Genomic DNA, 19,282 nt, shown 5'->3' on the forward strand with positions numbered 1-19,282 from the left:
GATATTAAGCGACATTTATAGCTTCATGATTATATATATATATTATTAATTGATTAATCATGTTACCTTTATATAGGATCCCTACTAGGAACATAATGTTATAAACAGTAGCAAACAATTAATATTTTGCATTCTCAGATATTAAATGCTTATTTAGTATTTAAACAAATCATCGATTATCTCGAGATTTCTACGAAGAATTCAAGAAATGCATTCAATCTAGACCTCTGCCAATTACAACAAAATTTTAGGAAAAAATTTGATGACACACTACCAAAAAATCCGTAGTAATTTTAAGCTTTCGTAACTACGATTACAATACGTTTAACACTGTTTTCGAGAAATTCAAGCATTTAACAGCTTTGATAATTATATTTTAGTTGACTCAAACGATTAAATAATCAAACTGTAGAATTGGCCGTTATACTCAAATGGTCTGCGGATAAGTTTATGACTACTTTATAAGCGTCACTTCAAATCTATAATACGACACAAGAAATATGTAGTTACATCATCAAATGGAAAACTAGATGGTATTGGAAACTATCCATCTGAGTGTAGATAAGAGCTCTTCTTTATCAGTGATCCTCTTCTTTCCATTTCTTAAAACGCCAAGGAACAGACTCAAGTCCCAACGCCAGAAAGATAAGCAGTCATAACATTCGCCCAGCTGAGGTAAAGAAACCTCGAAGTGAGAAAAGAAAGAAAACAAATCCGTGACTTGATCTGTCTTTTAAAACTAAAATTGCCGAAAGAAAAATGACAGAAGAGGAAAAACAAAGTTAGAAGAGATAAGTTATGACGACAGAAGTGTCCGTCTAAGCCAGTGTTACTCAACCAGGGGCATGCCCCTGAGAAACACAAAGAGGATTCAAAGGGGGCGTGAGCCTCAGGAGAATAATGCAGCTATAAATGAAAAAAAATAAGTTGTGTTATTTTAGACTAGATCAGTTAAATAAAAAGACATTATAGTAAAAAATATAATAATAATAATAATAATAATAATAATATAATAATGGTAAAAGTTTTATATAATAAAGTAATATCATCGTTACTAATTCATGCTTTCTCCTTCCACGTAGGCTACCGTAGAGTACATTGCCTGTCGTGGACGTGTATAATACGTGTCCCTTACTGGTGAGCTATGAGATCCGTTTCTCACACCCAGTCCCACCGTACACACTATCAACACAGTCCCTGTCAACACTCCCAGTTTACCAACATGTCCGAAAGTATTTGAACATTTCTTCCTTGCCGTTTCTACAGGCGAAATTGTTGAGGTACATTATCTCAGTTTCTTATCGACCCATTAACATTGTCAGGTTTGTGAGAATGTGAATGAAAGAAAAGGGGAGAGATATATTCTGGGATTAATTTTTTCCTATCAATTATTTTTGACTAGTTTTGTTTTCCCTGTGTCGTTGATGGGCTGCCCTGCATTGGTGGGATTATTGTCCTTTATTTGAAAAAAAAAAAAAAATATATCAGTTTCTATGTTTATCAATATACCGAAATATGTTGAGAGACCGTTGCTAAGATTACTGCAAAATTTTGAAGATGTATATTTTGTTTTATTTATTTTTCCTTCATATTGTAAAAAAATCATAAGTTAATGGTCTCAAATTTTACTATTTACAAAAGAAGATGTACTAGTAACCACCACTTCATGATTATCTCAACCATATGATCAGTGACCGAGTCAGAGGTAGAGTCAGCGAGTAGGGCTGTATTAGAGAGAGAGAGAGAGAGAGAGAGATTCATGTGTGTGTATATATATATATATATATATATATATATATATATATATATATATATATATATATATATATATATATATATATATATATGTATGTATCTCTCTCTCTCTCTCTCTCTCTCTCTCTCTCTCTCTCTCTCTCTCTCTCTCTCTATATATATATATATATATATATATATATATATATATATATATATATATATATTTTATATATATATATATATATTTCCTCTCCTTTTTCCTTCTTCTTTTCCTTCAAGGTTAATTTAACGTCCAAGGCTGGATGTATTTCTTATATTGTCTCAATTTTCTGCCAATCTCGTGTTTAGCCTCAAAATTTTAAAAAAAATTTTGGATATATCTTTCTCCCTCTTTCTCTGTCCTTCTCACTCATTGATCATGTAACTGTGATAATCATACTGTGGTGGTTATCATCAAGAGGTGAAAAATACCTTAATTTACAAATGCATATTATCTTGATCGCAGATACGTTTTGCCAGTTTCACTCCAACTACGTTGCAATGAGTGCCAAGAAGCGGAAGTATAACGAAGATTATATTCGTTTTGGATTTGTCCCCCTCCGAAAGGGTGACACAGAGGTCCCACAGTGCGTGATATGTTACAAGACTCTGAGCAATGATGGAATGCGACCCTCACGCTTGGAACGCCACCTGCAAACAGCACATCCTGGTCTAGTTGACAAGCCAAAGGCATTCTTTGAAACAAAAAAACACACCTTGAAGCAAGTGAAAATGGATGACAGCGGGGTATTTCGACAACAATCATCAAAGGTTGTTGAGGCTTCTTATGAAATTTCCATGTTGATTGCAAAGAGCAAGAAGAGCCATAACATTGGAGAGACTCTCATAAAGCCAAGTATACTATGTGCAGCTCAACTCATTCTTGGTAAAGATAGTGCAAATAAGCTTTCCCAAATTTCCCTGTCAAACGATACAGTCCAGAGAAGGATCCATGAACTGTCTCAAGATATCAAAGAACAAACACTCGAACTAGTAAGAGCCTCGCCTGTTTTTTGCAATCCAGTGTGATGAAACGACCGATATCGCTCAGTGTGCTCAGTTCTTGATGTATGCTCGTTTTCTGTCAGGCAACAATATAAAGGAGGAAATTTTGTTTTGTTGCCCCATGGAAAGTTGTACAACAGCAGAAGCCATTTTTAAAGTTACATCAGACTTTTTTAAGGAAAATAAACTTTCTTGGGACTCACTAATAGGGGTGTGTACTGATGGAGCCCCAGCCATGGTTGGCCTGCGTTCTGGGTTCATCACAAAGGTGAAAGAAAAAAATCCTTCTGTAATAAGTACACACTGCATAATTCACCGTGAATCTTTAGCATCCAGAACTTTGCCTGATGAAATGAGGGATGTTCTAAACGTGGCTATAAAGGTAGTAAATTTCATCAAATCTGGAGCCTTAAACAGTCGTCTCTTCAAATTATTGTGTAAGGATATGGATTCTGAACATGAAGCCCTGCTTTTTCACACAAACATACGATGGTTATCAAAAGGAAACATGCTTGAAAGGCTTTATGAGCTACGAGAAGAAGTAATAATATTTCTAGATTCACAGCAGAAGGCAGCCCTTCATGACAAATTCAAGTCTGACAGCTTTCAGATAATTCTAGCTTACTTGGTGGATATTTTTGAATCTTTGAATGCAGTGAACCTTAAACTACAAGGGAAAAATATCCACATCATCTCTCACCACGACACCATTCGAACTTTCATGGCCAAACTCGACCTCTGGAAACATCGAATTCAGCAGGGAAATGCAGCCAGTTTTAGGAACTTAGATTCTGGGCTCGCTCATGGTAACCTTGACCCTGAGTTAAAGATCCTTATAATCACTCATCTAAGCAGCTTGAAAGCAGAATTCACGAAATACTTTCCAGACATAGATGACATGCGTGAATCCTGGAAATTCATTAGGAATCCTTTTCAGTGTGAATTCGCTGATGTTGCTGAGGAAATTCAAGAGGAGTTTCTTGAGTTAAAGTTTAATTCCACAGCTAAGGATGAATTCAACGATTTGGATTTGGAGACATTCTGGATTAAATACCATTCTGTGTACCCTCTGATCTCACATCAGGCTCTTCGGGTTCTAACAATGTTTGGATCAACGTACCTGTGTGAAACTGCATTTTCTACGCTCACTGCTATAAAAACAAAATACAGAAACCGCCTGGATGTGGAAGATGATTTACGTTGTGCACTCTCTAACATTAAACCTCGTATTCAAGATCTGGTATCCAAGAAGCAGTGTCAGGTATCTCACTAAATAAGTTAAGCAAGTTATCCTGTAGAAGTGAAAATGTCAATTATCTCACTTTATATCCTACTTAGTAAATTGACTATACAACCCCATAAGGCTTTTTTATTCCTTTTCATATAAAATCTGCAAGTGAAATTTATCTTTATATGCAAGGGGGCAGGCGTGGCGATAAAAAATAATTGTGGAGGGGCATGGTAGTAAAAGGTTGAGAACCACTGGTCTAAGCATTCCTCAGAGTGAGATACATCGTGGAAGGCGCCTCTTTCTTTACGTCATTTGCTACCACACACACACACACACACACACACATACATATATATATATATATATATATATATATATATATATATATATATATATATATATATATATATATATATATATGTATGTGTGTGTGTTTTAATGAAGCGTGCCCATGCACCCTTCCCACTCCGTGTCCGCTTCATGTAGCTTATATGTATACATATATATGTATATATATATATATATATATATATATATATATATATATATATATATATATATATATATATATATATATGTACGTACCAATAACTAATCGATTATACTTCGCTACTGTAGCACTAAAATAGCCTTTGTAATTCCATAATTCCTTCCTGGTGCTGAAATATCGTTATGATTCCTTCCTAGCTCCAAATTACACTTTATAATTCCTTCAAAGTTCTAAATTATTCGTTAATTACTTTCTTGTGCTAAAATCACTTTTATACTCATTCGTAGTGCTAATTTTTCTCCCATGGTCATTCCAAGCACCAAAAGCACCTTCGTTTTCCTTCTTAGTGCTGAATTATAGGATTCTTCTTAGTGCTAAATTCACCGTTGCAATTCTTTCAGTGCTAAATTATCAGTTGTGATTCTTTCCTACCGCGAAATTTACCTCCATAATTTCTTCTAGTGCTAAATGATCTAATTGGATTCTTTCCTAGACCAAATTCATCTTTTTCATTCCTTCACAGTGGTAAATTATCAGTTATGATTTCTCACTGGCACTAAGTTCGCCTACATTTTCTTATGTATTGCTAAATTAACTGTTATGATTCCTACCAAGTACATAATTCTCCTTAGTAATTCTTTCGTAATGCTAAATTATCCCTTATAATTCCTTCCTACCCCCACAATTATCTGATATAATCCCTTCCCAGAGTTAACTTTGTAATTCCTGGGCAGTGCTAAATTATGTGCTAAAATCCCCCTTATATTTCGTCCTTAGTGGTAAATTACCAGCTATGATCTCTTCCTAGTACTAAAGCCATCACTATAATTCCTTCATTGTGCTAAATTACCAGTGGTGGTTTCTTCCTAGTGCTACTTCGTCATGGTGATACCTTCATTGATCTTAATTCACCGGCAAAGTTCTTTCTTAGTGTCAAATACATCAAGTTCAGGGCATAAAACTATCGCTGAAGTATCAATCTAGATAAAAAAAAAATTCAATATATAAACCAGCCTTTATAAAGGGGCAACCGTATGCCAATATCTATGGCAAGCAACTGGAAAGAAGGAAAGGGAAGAGGAAGGAGAGAGGAGGGAGTGAACCCAGAAAATTACAATTTTGGAAACAAGGAAGCAGTAGCAGCTCAACTGTGCAAATCGAAGAAGGCTGATTTCCACAGACTAAATACAAATGCAGACTCATTAAACCAGTTCTACTTTTTTGGACTGAAAATCTAGTGATTAATCCTGTCCAAAACATGAAGAATTTAGGTCAATGGATGAATTATAAGGAAGAACCCTGCTCTGGAAATATACTGCAAGGATAAATTCAGAGGTAGGAAAAAATATAAGAAGTTCTAGAGTAGAATAACAACGAATTTAGTGTTGGAAATCATTTAAAATAAAGAATTTAACAGTGTGGATGGATTGAAACGATAAATTTAGTGCAACGAATGAATTATAAAGAGAAAACTGCGCTGGGAATATATTACAACACTGAATCCAGCACTAGGAGTTTATTAACAAATTTTCCAGATGGAATGAAATGCACTACGAAGTTGACCTTTTACCTAATGAAACCTTAATCTGTTCTGAATATTAAAATCTAATATGTTTTGCTTATAAAAAATTGGAAAAAAATATGAATAAAAGTTTGTCTGCTCTATTATTTATTTTCGGCTTTCCAATCCAATTTGTAGACAATCAGCCGGAAAGCAGATAAATAATCCCACTAACTTTTTTAATCATGGCGAATTAAAATTACACGACTGAACTGCAATTAAGTTTTGTCTGATGAAATCTTACGCACATTTGTAATTAGAAACAGAACAAAATTCACAGGGAGGCACGTGAACAAATTCATAAAAGAAAATTGTGTTTCGGCCAGAGGATTAAAGCGCGTTGGGGTTGTCTCTGATAACCTCCAGGGAAATCGACATCTCAAAATGATGGTTCCGAGTGACCTCTCAGAGTTTTTTATGTCAGGGTTATCAGTGCATACTTCTATTCATGCTTTTCTTGGTTCTTGAAAATAAATCCCCCACTTGGGTTCTCAGGATATGAGTAGAAAGGTGTTGTATAATCAACAATGTTGATTTTTAATTAGCTTCCGCACCTATTAAAGATCTAAGCTTGTCATCATACTGTGCTCTCTATTTTTTTTTATTTCATAAACATGCAACTAAGATTTACATACTTACATGTATACATGCATTATAAATTAGTATGTATTCTTTATTTCTGATGGTCACACTTACTGCTCCCGGTTAGGGCCCAAGGCGCCTTGACCGTCGTTCACTGAATACTGGGAGCACAACATCGCTCTTTGGGCGAAGCCTGTTGGCGCCAATGAAGACGATTTCCAGAGGTCCGGTCTCGGTCTCTGCCTGCACAATTCCTTCGATTCCCGGCGTTGCTGAATCGTGTCTCTGCCACTGCTCATGATGATTATAAAATGAATGGCGATTAATTTTGCGCCTTCACTGACGCAAAACGAAGGCTTCGTTTGAAAATGATGATTGCTTGGAAGTTAGAACGTGTTTTACAGAAGGCAGTGTTCAATCATCATACTGTGTTCTTTTTCATTTTTAATTAAACGTGAATAGTAAAAATTGATACATAGTACATCTTACACCTTACAGACCACAGTGAGCAGGCAACAATAGCAAAGCACAAGAGAGGACATTCTTAATGACTTGGAAAAGTGGAAGGGAATCCTCGCTTCAGATGGTGTGAAAATTAGCAGAATATTAAAAACGTTCACAATATTAATGTGAACATTTTTAAGATTTCCGGGTAATGAATGGTAATGGCAATGGTTCTAAAATGGAAGCACCAGGTCGGATATCAATTAATGAAAGATGAATACATACTACGGAAGGTAAAACCCATCTACTTTAAAACCCTGAATTATAATACTGATATAGAAATGAAATCTTATAAAAATTATTGAAAGCTTGAAGCTTGCTGAGAAGGGCCAGCAGCTGTGGTTTGAACACGTATAAAGAATGGAAGGGTTTAGATTTCTAAAAAGTTTTTTCTTGCTTTTTTTTGTAATGAAAACTAGATTGAAGAAACCCCGTTGGACCACTAAAGGAGAAACAAAGTTAACACTAAAAGGTTTTGAAAAATGTTAGTCCAGTAAAGACTGATGCAAATATTTTATGAACACATTTTTCTGACATTCTGAATCCCTTCTTATCCTTGAGTTAAAAAAAAAACTTGAAATAAAAGACGAACACTGTTGCTGTGTTGTTCCATTTATTCTCCTCTGCCGACTCAGCAACAATTTTCGCCTTTTCTTTCAGAGTATACCCTGAGGATAAAAGGAAGTTCACGAAATCAAAGTAGTCTTGTCTTGAAGTTGTAGACGTCAAAAGCGTATCGGCATTCAATAAGAACAAGACGGTGCCCATAAATACATAAATACACACACATATATATGTTTATATATACATATATACTGTACACACACATATATATATATATATATATATATATATATATATATATATATATATATATATATATATATATATATATATAAATGATATTATATATTGATAATATATATGACACTTGATAACCATGTGACACTTCCACACTCGAATGTTATGACATAAATAACCTGTTAATATCTTTTGTAGTAAATTTGGAAATAACTTTCCCCCAAAATAAATATAGGTTAACTGCACCTACCCTGACCAGGAATCGTACCTGTGCCTTTCTGTGTGTACACAAGTGAACTGTCCCCCATGTACCTACCCAAAAAAGACGTTGCTTCGAATCCCGGTCATGGTAGGTGAACTTATATATAATTTGCTTTGAATGTGTCTATACATATACATACATACATACATACATACATACATACATACAGTCTCTTGAGGGCATCCTTGAAGGGAAGTGTCCTCTCCAGAAGAGGGGGGCAGGATTCCTTGGAAGAACTGATAAGAAAATTATTGCAACTTGATTTTCCATTAGTAGAATGCTCTTTATTACTTTATTTCTATTTTCCTGACGATTAAAATGTGTTTTCTTTTGTATTGTACTCTGCATCACTTAGTTTGTATCATAATTCTCCCTTGTTAAGAATTCATTCAGGGGAAAGTGTATTTCTTCTTATTGACACCAGTCTCTGTGTAGCACTTTGCGTTGGTTTAGCGCCCCAACCTTGGGAACTTGAGAAATCGTTTCTTCTCAGAGTTCATTGATGAAGAGGGTAATTATCGTCCTTCCTGGAATCCCGGAGAAGATATTTTGAAGTTCGTGGAGGAAGCTGGTTTTCTTGAAAATTTATAATATATCGTCAATTTATTTTTACCATTTTATCAGTTTCTTGGAAATTTTATGTTTTTTAATCCCTTGAGGCCACATTATTTATTAATGGCGATGATGACCATAGGTACTGCAACGTTAATTTTTATGAGGTCAATGAAACTCCCGAAGAGAAGTCCTTAAGATGAAGGACCCAGTTCACGACTGGCAGCCGCGTTTAAACAGGGAATCCTTCAACTGCCCTCCTGCCCCGAGCAGCGTAGCGCGCGCCTCCCGGCAGTAAATATATAAAATTTGATTTTCATATTAAATGAATCATGAGATTTTATAGTAAGTTTCAAATTAAGTGTTATTATGATCCATGTTCATCTAAGAGGGACATATCTAGTTATCTATTTAATATCATTAAGAATTACCAGGCAGGTGTTCTGTTATTCTACAGCTCCCTCATAACCTACAACTCCCTATTTACCTTAAATGTTTACAACATTCAGTCTATTCCTATGTCAATTAGCGAATCTTGAGTCAATCTCGTTCAGTCGACAAACCCTCCTGAGTCTCTCTCTCTCTCTCTCTCTCTCTCTCTCTCTCTGTGCAGTTCCAAAGTCTGTTCTCTGACTCCGTCTTCAGGGAATGAAAATAGTGAAAAGCAAAAGAGAGAACGGAGAGGAAACAAAGGCAACAAAAGGGGGAATCGTCCCTTCCATCTCCCTCTCTATTTTCAGTCGTTTGACCAAAAGTCTCTTCCGTCTGAAATTCGGTTTAGTTCCCGTTTGGAGATTTGAGCTTCCTGCACGAGCGTTCCTTTCCTCTCTTTTCTCCTTCCTCTCTCTTTCGGTTTGCTAGGATCGGATATTTTGTGTGTGTGTGTGTGTGTGTGTGTGTGTGTGTGTGTAGTAATACACCTACACACACAACTACGTTTCCCATACACATTTATCTGCTCACCAATGAACGAATAATTGGTGATATGGCTCAGTAATCACTAGACTTTAACATTAACAAATCTGGGAAAAATACCATAAGTTTCCTTTTCTGGCAAATAAATCGACAAGTAATTTATGTGAAAAATTTTACTCACAACATTTGTCTAGCAATGCTAAAAGTGACTCAATTCGTCTAGGCCTAACTCCTTAATTCCGGCCTATGATTAAGATGAAAAAAAAAATAAAATAAAAAGATAACACATGAGGAAAGAGAGCAATAGAACATGAATTGCCAGGAATCTGAAAGAAGAAGTTCTTGACAATCATTTCTCACTCTCTCTCTACAAGCGACGGAAAAATGAAGGAGTATTCAACAGTTCCGGCACATGGCCATTAATGGCACAGAAAGAGAAATGGAAACGACATTGCATGTTAATTAACCAATGCATAAAACTAAAGCTGGCCATACTGTACACTGACACGACTGGCGAGAAGCGGTTAGTCTTTCAAGTGAATGAGGCCGATAATGCCAGTCCCTGCGAAGTGGTCCTGCCTTGTCTTCTTTTCGGCGTCGTCATGAAGAAAGTTTTGCCTCGCGTAGCTCGGCTGCTTAATAAGGAAAGACCACAATGCCAGCCTTCTATGACAACTTGTACCATGTAATTTATGGACTGTGTTGCAGAACTGTGGTGAAGAGTATCAGAAAGCAGTAATTTTACTTTTGGCAAGAAAAAACACGAAACAATCTATTTGTTTCCAAATTCATTCCATTCCCCAAAACAGAAGGGCTTGAAATAATGAAGTGACAAAATATGTACTGGAGAATTGATTTTTACTTTTAACAATTACATTACAGTTTGAATAACTAATGTTGTTATATTATATATATATATATAGTATATATATATATATATATATATATATATATATATATATATATATATATATATATATATATATATAATCTAACAAATATTACGACCTACGGCGATCTTTCAAGGTATCATGTTAAGTATACGACAAATGTATTTCCACCTCAGTAATAAGTATAGTTATAGTAATACAAATTAATTTTATTATTATTATTATTATTATTATTATTATTATTATTATTATTATTGTTGAATAAAATGGGGTGCCTCAAAGAGGGTCTTCTCCCTTTATATTATTATTATTATTATTATTATTATTATTATTATTAAATTATCATGATAGATTATTATTCAACAAAGGCTTTAAGCTCAAAGAAGATATCTATAATCATGTGAAAAACATAACGATCTTTAAACAAAATAAAGAAAGTAATTAAAAGATCTGCGCCTCTGTCATTACCTGGGGCTGCATGTGAAAGGTTTCAGTCCCAACAGACCGAACCCTGGCTATTTTTCCGTAATTCTTTAACAAGTTTTGATTAATATAATGTCCATCAGATCATGGATTACCAAACCGAAAGTTTTTCTCTCGCGGATTAACAATCTTCCTCAAGAGAATAATATTGTTACCAGGACAGCCATCATATAAATGGCATAAATCAGGAATGCGGATTATGTTCCATGAATTTCTGGGTTTAGAACCAGCCTGTGAACAAACATACTACAACGTTCATCTCTTGAAAAAAAGGTCAGCACTGAACGTTGTACGACCAAAATAAAACTACGACTCTTGATATATGCAAAGACAAAGTTCAATATGTAAATTGTTTACCAGTAATTATCATATCAATACACTGTAAGGGAACCATAGATCTTGTGTTCTCGGTTTCAGGTTCTTTTTCCATTATTATTATTGATTATTCAATAATAAACAATGGGCAAAAATCTCAAAAAGGAGGTGGTCAAAGAACATACTAATATTTATAATTATGTGAAAACAATAACCCAAAAACTAAAACAAAAACTAAAGATAACTGTAACGATTATGAAAGACTTCTTTATTAATGCAACCACCATTCGTTTCTCTGTTATTAAGATAAAGGGCCTGCAATAAGTGAAAGGTTTCAAAAACCAATTGCTTCAGTAATTTCTGCAACCTTCCGATAGAAGGAGTTTTGAAAATATCCTTAAGCCTAAAAACTATTAACCCTACATTTACAAGCCACATTACTGAAAACCTAAAGTTTTAATCTCTCGCGGATTTCATGCTCATCTTCCTCTTAAAAGAATATCATTGTTATTGCACATATATTTCATTATATGAGGCATACACTGTCGATCATAAATCGACCTTTCAAAAAATAAGCTCAATGCGTGCTAATTATGTCCTCTATTTCCACACTTAATACTGTTTAAGCGTCCGAAAGAAAAAAGGTCTATTGCCTTTCACAACGCATCTTACATACATACAGCACTGAACGTTGTAACGATCCAAAATAAAGGCTGAAGATATCTGCAGACAAAGTGATAACACCCACAGACACAAGGGCACAAGAGTAATGCTGGGCATGTGTGGGGTGCCACCTATGACCATAGTCAATAAATCAAGATGCCAACACAGCAAATATTTTTTGCACCACCATTTTCTGCAAACAAGCAGAACTGTGCCACAATGTCACAGACAAATCTGATGTCTGCCTTCAGAAGAAAAATCCTTAAACATCCTCAAAGTACCGATGTACACTGAAACTATGCAACATGAGTCAACATCCAAAGACTCCACGTCAATTTCGGGTTATCGGCAGTTAAGTATAAACGTTTAGACCATCACCACTGAACATGAAAATTAAAACATTCTTACCTAGGGGTGATGTATCTATTAACGCAAAACAACCGTTGAGGTGGCTAAAACCAAGTCCAGCCTTCACCTAGTCAAATGACAAACGAAAACATAATTTTTAAAACTGGAACAACTAATAATAAATGTAGCGAATTTAAATAAATGGGTATGCAAGAAATGAGTTTAAGAATTTCATTATAATACAAAACAAATATTTTTATTTTATTTTATGCAGCAAACTGGTCGGTCGGATGTCTAGCCAGATATATCCTTCATTCTCAAGTGTATTTGACGGGATTATGCATGAGAACAGTATCCCGCTATAGAGTAGTCTTGTCATATCTGCAGTAAATTGGTTCCGAGCCTCAGAGGGAAATAGCCTATGGTAAAGAATCCATTTGATATTTGTCTTTAAACCGGAAATATGGATGTGATACCGTTTTTTTTAATTTCACGCATTAAGCCAGTAAAATATTTAAGTATCCAGTTTCGTTTGCCCTCAATTAAGTTATTTATTCCATTTTGCCGGAAGTCTTAACCTTAGTACTTCACAGACAGGTATAGAGTCTGCGTTATTTTCCCAATCCCAATCTTTAGCCGATACGGGTAATCTGTTGTCATTCTGAGAAAGTGAAGAGTTTCAAAAAAAAAAAAAAAAAAAAAAACTCAGAATCCGAAGTTTTGTATAAATCACCGGATTTATGTTCATCATCGATAAATGTACAGTTAACTGTTGTCAGTATTGGGCAGATGGAAGAAAACTAGAGAATCAATGTCTTAATGGCTACCATCATTAAAGTCACTAATTAGTTCTGTTGTTCTGCTCCCTTTATATGCACTGAGAACATTAAGAAGTATGTTAAAGGATTTTGGATGAGATTCCTTTATAAATACACTCGACATTTTGACACGGGTTCCATACGTTTACAAAGAACCACAAAAGAAGTACTTCTTAGCATCTGCTACAAATGTCAGAGAGACCGTCAAAAACTCATTTTCCTCAGAAAGTACAATGAAACAAAATAGACACTATTCATTTCCATTAAATCTTATAATGGCAAATAAATACTCAAAAAGTCCCTTTTTAATCAAAAAAAAAAAAAAAAAAAAAAAAAAAACTTCTTAACATGAAAACAGGTTTTAGATTTCGTCTCCCAGCAGGTAAAAAGCTGCTTACCAGTTACTTAAACGATGCCTTTCATGGAGGTGCATTACCTAAGAGGCATTATATCTTGATATCGATATTCTCCCGACCATTATTTTCGTGGCTATTTTAAAAAAAATAGCCACATGAATAAGAGAGTTTGCTTCCTTCGATTTTATCCGATTATCTTGAGATTTTGAAAGATGTTTTCCTCTTTTACATTTTTTTTATTTTTTTATTCTTTTCAAGCATAAAAGCATAAAGTAAAATGACGAAATGATAAAGAATAAGGAGGGGTAGCTCGAAAAACTAAAGCAAGACGTATAAAGCAGTATTACACATGATGACGTATAAAGCAGTATTACACATGATGAAAGATTTCTGAAACCGGGAAATGTGGCAACGCAGCCGATGCCACAGCCATAGTGGACAGTACGCGTTCCGTACAGAGATGTGTGGATTGGACGTTATGGTTTCCCGCTGCTGTTGGGCAGACTAGAACCAGAGGACGGCTGAGTAATATTGGAAGGAAGGAGAGGAACTATAGTAATGGCATCTTAGTAAAAGCAGAGCACACCCATTTGTCAACTGTAATTGACATAGCCAGACACCAGCAACAGTAATGTCAAGTTCACATAGCCAGACACCAGCAACAGTAATGTCAAGTTCAAGGACACCCTTTTATTTATGGAAGGGTGGTAAGTATATCTTAGTTTAACCAGACCACTGAGCTGATTAACAGCTCTCCTAGGGCTGGCCCGAAGGATTAGACTTATTTTACGTGGCTAAGAACCAGTTGGTTACCTAACAACGGGACCTACAGCTTATTGTGGAATCCGAACCACATTATAGCGAGAAATGAATTTCTATCACCAGAAATAAATTCCTCTTATTCTTCATTGGCCGATCGGAGATTCGAACTCGCGGCCAACAGAGTGGTAGCTGAGAACGGAACCCGCTCGTCCTACGAGGCACTTATGGAAGGGTGGTGAACCATATATAACACAGTAAATGATGTCTCGAACAGGCAAATGGAAAAAACGCCTGATGAATATATTTATGGTATTTGCAGATGAATAACAGAGAGAAACCCCAACGCTGGCCATGTGTGACTCGTATCACTATGCAATTGTTTATTTCTCTTTTTGCTTGTTACTGAAACGTCAGCGAACCAGTATTCACAATAATCACGTCCGAATCGGATTGGAAACAGCATTTGTTTTCTGCACACTACTTCGGCCATGTTGTCTTGTGGAGACATCGCTTACTAAGCCGTAGCAGCGAATAAAACATTATTTTGAAGCACAAATATTGAAAGTAATGCTCCATTTCACATCAAAATACAAGACCAAACATACTGAAATTTCTCTCTAAAATCTCCTAACCTTTTAGGATTAACATCTGACTCCCGATTTAACGGAAGCAAAAGAGATTTTACACATAAGGAACACGGAAAGAATGAAACAGCTAAAGAGAAAGGTGGCATTAGTATAAAATTTAATGATGGACTGACAACAACAAGATGCAACACATGAGTTATGTTTGAGTGCCTTAAAGGGCATCAGCATAAATCTTATCTTTTGCTGTATGCGTGTGCAAGAGAGAGAGAGAGAGAGAGAGAGAGAGAGAGAGAGAGAGAGAGAGAGAGAGAGAGAGAGACCTGCACATAAGAAGTATCAAGATCATAATTAAATTCTCCAAGCGAATGGCTTATTTGCGTTACATCGGTCAGGCTTCATTCGCACGCTTCCGATTGCAAAGAGAGAGAGTGAGAGAGAGAAAGTGAGAGATAGCCTGAACTTTACTCTTTGCTGTGAGCAAGGAGTATAATTATAATTATAAAAATTTATGATTATAATTATAAAAATTTATACAGAGTTAAGTAAAATTGAAAATAAATTGTCACTGAAAAAAACTAAAGAGGAAAAGAATGACGAAATTGGGACGTAAAATATGTTTGAAAGTTCTGTGTGACTTCGCAACTTCACTGTTTGTTTCCGGAATGATAAAAACTCTAGAGCAATTCCTATACTACTGAAGTTGAGTGTGAAAATTCATGTCGGAATTTAAAAACAAAATATCACCCCCTGCTGTAGTTTTAATACTCCAGAGTATCACCCACAGTTTTTATGCAAGATCGATATGTATAATGGAGGACACTGATGTCAAAATTCATCTTTAACGTAAGACATGAAAATACTTGTGAGAACTGGACCCAATGGGTTCCCCATTGCCAAACCATGGAGTTATTTAAATAACTTTCCATCAAAAATAAATATAAAGTACAGAGAACGCAAGGAACTTCTTATAAACTGGCTTTAAAACTTTCCGAAGAATCATCTACAACGTTAACAGGTTTGATTTTTTTAGCCTTGAAAATATTCCTGAAATGTTGGTCAATAAGTAAGGCGTTCTTCGGACTGCTCGACATCCTCTCCCATATATATATATATATATATATACATATACACATATATATATTATATATACAGTACATTATATATATATATATATATATATATATATATATATATATATATATATATATATATAAATTTATATTACGAACAATGTGAATTTATGTGAATCCAATCTTCTTCAGCTTCTGGTTTATGAACTGAATGAACCCCCACATATCTCTTATTCAAGACCTCAGAAAATGGTTTCACCCGGTTATTATGGCTCCATCCTGTTTCTGACATGTATTTTCCACTTTTCTTTCCACCCAATGATATTCCATCACTGATTCTCTGGGATACCTTAACCCCAATGCCACCCTCTGAATTCATGGCTTCATCTCTTCTCGTCAAAAAAAAAGTCCTCTAGCCGATCATATGTTCTGTTTTAAGCAAGATAAAATTTACAATGAGTACTCTATTGCCCTTGTTCGGAAATAAAAAGATGTGCTTCCTAACCGTGTATCTCCATTGGAGATTGGAAATAGTTGTCCTTGTTCGTCGTTGCTTAACAGAAAGACCGTTTTGTTTGTGGAGCTGATACCGAATATATCACTGGGAACCAACATTCCATTTCATTAGTTGTTAATAAATCACTTCCTTATAAAATCCAGGTAAAGACTAAATAACAATTACCCTGTTTGGCGGTTGATACGCGTGCTCTGCAATCTGACGTAAAATCATTAATTTAAATATGGAGGGTGTAAATAAATTTACTTATTTACAAAAGAATATAAATCAAAAGATAAAATCCCTCAGAGCGCACACACACACACATATATATATATATATATATATATATATATATATATATATATATATATATATATATATATATATATATATATATATATATATATATAAATGACCAGTTCCACTTTTGAAAGGTAATGCGAACGCCACAAAAACAAGGCTGTACTAATTTGAAAATGACCCAACAGGGTAGTACTGTATAGTACTCTGAAAAACACGCGTTTCTGTTGATAAACAAAATTAAGGGTAAAATATCATCCTCTAAAAGCAGCCATTTCACCCTAAGGACACCAGTTATTATATATCCTAACTATGATTCTGAGGACCAGAAACCTCTGTAACTCATCGTGCATGAGATCTAGATAAACTTAAAAAGTGACCTTTAAATTGACCTGTTATAAAACAGATCAAGTTGAAAAATCCTGGTGGAAAATATTCAACTAACAGCAAATCTGAAGCCACGCACAAATTAGCTTTAAAACAGGTTAGTTTTTTTTTTTTTATTTTACTATTGATGACTATTACGAATATTACGAATTAGAAAATTCGTAATATTCTCCAAAAAACGTTCTGATTTCTGAATATTTTTGCTCTTTCTCTCTCTCTCTCTCTCTGAATCAATACACTACCCGTTTATTTGATTATCAACGAGAAAATACTGTTGTTTTGCCATCAGACCTTGCTATTCATTGAAGTTGATGGCAATACTACAAAATTTTCTTAATTTCTGATTGGAATAAATGAACTCATTATGGAATGAACAATCTAAACGGACGACTGCAGTCGGCAAAAATGGCACGGGCAACATCAATAGTTTAAATTAATAATGTAAAGCAAATACAGCCTAATGTTCTCTCCAGTGGTTGATGCTGAACCCTTTGAGGATGACTAAAGCCGACAGTGGAAGAGCCTGACGAGAAAGCTATAGGAAAAAAAAAAAAGTTCAAAGCAAAAAATCTCCTTTTCCTCGCCCTTTCCTCTCTACAATAAATCGTTTTGGAGACGAATAAATACAGGATTATTTTACGGCTCTCAACTACGACCCTTATTTAAACAACTCGCATTGTCTCGTGAAGTCGAGCGGAGAGATTAATCATCGCCTACTTTTATCTTTGGAGAAAGAAAGAAGAGGAAACTCGTTAAAAATAACTACATAAAACTGGCAAACGCGATTAAAAAAAACCGTTTGAGCCATTTGTAAATATAGAATGTATTTTCGCCCTCTCTAAATAACCAAATAAGTTTATAATAATAATAATAATAATAATAATAATAATAATAATAATAATAATAATAATAATATCCTTTATTGTAGCTCAGGGCCATATATACATGGAATATACAAAGACAAGACACAATCTAAATACATAAGATAACATGAAAAGTAAAAATAATAATTGGCAGTATCCACACAGTTGCTGAGGAAGCAGAAAAAATAGAATTCATAATAATGGTAATGACAGTAATTATACGGAGAATAATAGTAAAAAAATATTAAAGATGATAACAATTAAAAATACAGATTGCAGACGATTCATTTCAGTTGGGGACCTTAGGTCCCGAAGTCAGGTCCCGAAGGCTAAATACGAAAATTGAAAATTGCAAAACTCTACAATGATATTAATCACAGTAATAATAAAAAAGGAAAATACCAATAATAACAAGAAACGTACAAATATAATAATAATAATAATAATAATAATAATAATAATAATAATAATAATGACAGATTCTGGAGATGAAACTTCATAATTGCAAAAATAGAGAATAAGTCATTTAAGGAACAGACGCCTCATTATTCCATCTTTCCCACAATTTGGATCATCTTGCCTCACTGCTTTGTACGAGCGAACTGCTGCTGTTTCTCAGTCGGGTGATCAGATTGGCCATTGTTCGCCTCACAATTGATTTTTAAATTATCCAGGTGGTTTTCTATGAAAATCTGCGTGGCGGAGTGATAGCGAGGAGTGTTTGTGAGGCCTCTCAGAATGTCACTGTGAACAGCAGTGATACGTCTCATGGTCTCTCGGGTATAGTTCGTCCAAGGGGAACACCCATATATGCTGTGGTAGTACGAGCGGAAGAGCAGCAGTTTAATGTCTCGGTGACAGAAGGCAAACCTCCTTGCAATCATGTTGCCAGTTGCACATAGTTTACGACGCCTCAGTTCTATGTCTGCCGTATCTTTTAGGTCGTTCGTGATAATGTGGCCCAAATACGGAAATTCATGCACGAATTCCAGGCGATGATTTCCGAGGAAAATTTGTGTGTGCAATATGCTTAAGCGATCTCGGGAGCAGCGACTTACATTGGGTCTTGGTTTCGTTGTATAGGATATCAAATTCCTTTGCATACTGGCGGCAGGTATCTATGAGTCGCTGGAGACCTTGCACTGATAGGGAAATCAGAACCATGTCGTCGACGTAACAGAGGTTGTTTATTGTTGTTTCGTTGATGGTGCATCCGATTGGGAGTGAGTTCAGCTGGACATTCAGGGCATCTGTGTACGTGT

The 19,282-nt window shown here is 35.1% G+C and overlaps 2 protein-coding genes across 2 annotated transcripts; both read left to right on the plus strand.

Annotated features, from left to right (window-relative positions):
* Positions 1-2,277: 2,277 nt before the first annotated feature.
* LOC136854834 (protein FAM200C-like) lies at positions 2,278-2,805 on the plus strand. Its single transcript, XM_067131370.1, has one exon. The coding sequence runs from the start codon at positions 2,278-2,280 to the stop codon at positions 2,803-2,805; it is 528 nt and encodes a 175-aa protein (XP_066987471.1).
* A 484-nt stretch (positions 2,806-3,289) lies between these two features.
* LOC136854836 (zinc finger BED domain-containing protein 5-like) lies at positions 3,290-4,054 on the plus strand. Its single transcript, XM_067131371.1, has one exon. The coding sequence runs from the start codon at positions 3,290-3,292 to the stop codon at positions 4,052-4,054; it is 765 nt and encodes a 254-aa protein (XP_066987472.1).
* Positions 4,055-19,282: the final 15,228 nt, after the last annotated feature.

The sequence above is a fragment of the Macrobrachium rosenbergii genome, chromosome 30 (genome assembly GCF_040412425.1).
Source record: "Macrobrachium rosenbergii isolate ZJJX-2024 chromosome 30, ASM4041242v1, whole genome shotgun sequence".
NCBI lineage: Eukaryota > Metazoa > Arthropoda > Malacostraca > Decapoda > Palaemonidae > Macrobrachium > Macrobrachium rosenbergii.

Coding starts and splice junctions, on each gene's coding strand:
- LOC136854834 (XM_067131370.1), top strand. CDS start 2,278: ATGAGTGCCAAGAAGCGGAAGTATAACGAAGATTATATTCGTTTTGGA.
- LOC136854836 (XM_067131371.1), top strand. CDS start 3,290: ATGCTTGAAAGGCTTTATGAGCTACGAGAAGAAGTAATAATATTTCTA.